At 37.6% G+C, this 2,861-nt stretch overlaps 1 protein-coding gene across 1 annotated transcript; it reads right to left on the reverse strand.

Annotated features, from left to right (window-relative positions):
• Window positions 1–1,940: 1,940 nt before the first annotated feature.
• On the reverse strand, window positions 1,941–2,861 carry LOC307243955 (olfactory receptor 10A3-like; the record flags this gene model as incomplete). The annotated part of the gene is made up of 1 exon (XM_080018925.1): window positions 1,941–2,861. One exon carries the CDS (start codon window positions 2,859–2,861, stop codon window positions 1,941–1,943), a length of 921 nt encoding a protein of 306 aa, XP_079875051.1.

Below are 2,861 nucleotides of genomic sequence, written 5' to 3' on the forward strand. Positions count from 1 at the left end.
CAGGTGGTAACCGTCCTGCTCTGACTCCGCCCGAGTCTCCTTTTCTCTGTTAAAATGCACTCTCTGTTGCACACCAACGCCACCCTCAGAGGTCCAAAAGGACCAATCAGAGAGCGACAGGATATGATTGAAAGAAAAAATTTATAAAACAGAAAATAGGTCGTCCTATTAGCAACACCCAGAGCGATGGCCTCCTCCAGGAGTAATGGTGCTCTACCTGCTACGATGGAGACGAACACCTGTGGCCGTATTTACAAAAAATGCTTTGTTTTGTGAGTGAAATACGCGTCTTAACAAATTCAGTGCCTCTTATGCTTACCGAAAAACACAAAGCAATAGAAATTTAAAAAAGCAAAAGTCTGGCTTTTTTTTTTTCCTCCACCGCATTTACTTTTACTTTTGACATTAAAGATCAGCTACTTTAAAACTTTTAAGCAAGTAGTATCCTAATGACAGATTTTTACTTTTACCCGAGTAGTTTTTAAGTAAGATATCTACTTTTACTAGAGTGTGTTCTTTCCACTTCTTCTTCCACCTCTGTACACAGTACAGCACATGTGTAACATGTAGGAAGGTGTTTCATTTAAGTTGCCACCACTTCTGTTCATTTGGTTGTGTTAAACTGTTTCCGTGACATTACTTGCAGCCACTTCCTGTTACCGTAAGGCCGGTTGTTGTTTTATGGTTTCATCAAGGGAGGAGGCGGAAAATGTAACCTCTTCATAATATTTGTTCATCTGTTATATGTTGTGCCATCCATGCATTTTGTCTTATAAATCTGAGTGACAGGATGTTGTTAAGCAATTACTTGGTGTTACTTTATAATATATATTATTTTACATTAGGTTTTTATATTAGTTATACGTGTGTGCCAGCTTACTATGGTGCTGCATTGGGGTTTATACCGAGCCCGAACGTGATTGACATAGACATAGTTTTACGTGTTATTTTTTTATACTTTCCTGCTTACTCCGGATGCATTGCACAGAATGTTATTTTTGAGATGTGAGGTATTTATTTTAATTAAAACACAGTTGTTTTATGGTTTCATCAAGGTAGGACATCCACGTGTGTGGAAGCTGCATAACCACCCACTGGTCTCAGCCTCAACAGCCTCATCACCCTGACTTCCACCCTACCTCACAGAAGAGATCACATTTAAGATTTTATAATTTATTGTCTTTTCTCAATATTAATTTCTTATTCGACTTTTGAAAAAAATAGATATGCCAAAATATTAACAAAATGTAATGCTCTTCATATTTTGTTTTCCAAGTAGGCAAGTTCACATTGAGTATTGTGTATTTATTCATACCTAGAGGTTGTTACCAGGTCATTTTGTCATTCCCCTCCTCAAATGTTGTAATCAATATTTTGATTTATGAATATGCATATACATTTTTTAAATTTAACCGGGTCCCATCACAAGTGCCATTGAGATTCAAGATCACTATTTTGGACGACTTTCTTTTCCATGTGGCTTATATCTTTTCACTTGGAGGGAAAAAACCTGAAACTGGACTTTAAACATTACACAACATGTAAAATTAAATAAAAACATTAATTTAAGAGTGTTTGTAGTAACCGTAGAAATCAATTGGGTATATTTAAGAGAGCCTACAATACTAATAATGTAAAAATATACATATGTTCTAATATTAAACTTTGATCAGAATTTCAAAAGTGCACACATTGCATAATGATTGCATGGGATGTCATTATAAAATAAATATATTTGAAAGAATTTAACTAAAATAAGGCCTAAATGATAATCTATTTACAATCTGTTATTTTTGATGGATTTACAATCTATTAACAATCGATTTATTTTTTTACCCCTAAAGTCTCTGACAGTCCAAACTTTAGCTCACTTTTTGAGCAGCCTCAATAAAAATCAATGCAAGTCAAAGTAAAACTACAAGGTCAATTTTGAGTCTTCCTTAACATGATAAAATCTTTAATATATGTCTCTTAATTTGCGGGAGTTTGAGGCCATACATGAGAGGGTTCAGAATTGGAGGAATCAGCACAAACTCAAGCGACAAAACTACAGCGACAAATGGATGAAACTCTTCTAGATTATAGCGGCTCAATGCAATGTCACAAAACACGGTGATGGAATAACTGACAAATGTGACAACGTGGGGTAGGCAGCTTTGGAACACTTTGCCCTTAAAGGCAGAGCAGGCTTTCCTACAAACCAGCAATATGCGTATGTACGTGTAAAGAACAAAGGCCAAGGGCAAAACGATGGTGCTTATCGCGACCAACATGCCAACGAGATTATTCATGAAAGTTGTCACGCAGGACAGTTTTACAACAGGCCAATTGGCACAAAATACTTTGGGAATTTTATTCCCACACAAGGGAAGTTGGAAGGACAAATATATACATGCTACAATAGAAAAAACCGGATAGATCCACGCAAATGCTCCCAGTTTGGAGACAACTCTGGGCGTCATCTTGCTGCGGTAGTGTAAAGGGTGACACACGGCCACGTAGCGATCGTACGCCATGATGCTTAGAATGGTGAACTCGTTCGAGGCGTAGGTGTAAATGACATAAATCTGAGTGAAACAAGCCGGACGGGACATCAAATGACTGTCAGACAAAAGGTCCCCCAGAAATCTTGGGAAGAAGCCGAAGGAGCCGTACATAGAGTTGACGGAAAGGAACAAAATAAAAATGAACATGGGCTCGTGGAGCGACCTCTCCTTTATGATCACCAGGATGATGACAAGATTAGCAGCTACAATAAACATGTACAGCAGGAAACACAAAACAAACACTGGATAGCGATACTGTCCTATGTTCAGAAACATGGTGAGGTTGAAATAAAAGGGCAGAGTGGCATTTAGCAT

The sequence above is a fragment of the Zeus faber genome (genome assembly GCF_960531495.2).
Source record: "Zeus faber genome assembly, chromosome: 18".
NCBI classification, from domain to species: Eukaryota; Metazoa; Chordata; class Actinopteri; order Zeiformes; family Zeidae; genus Zeus; species Zeus faber.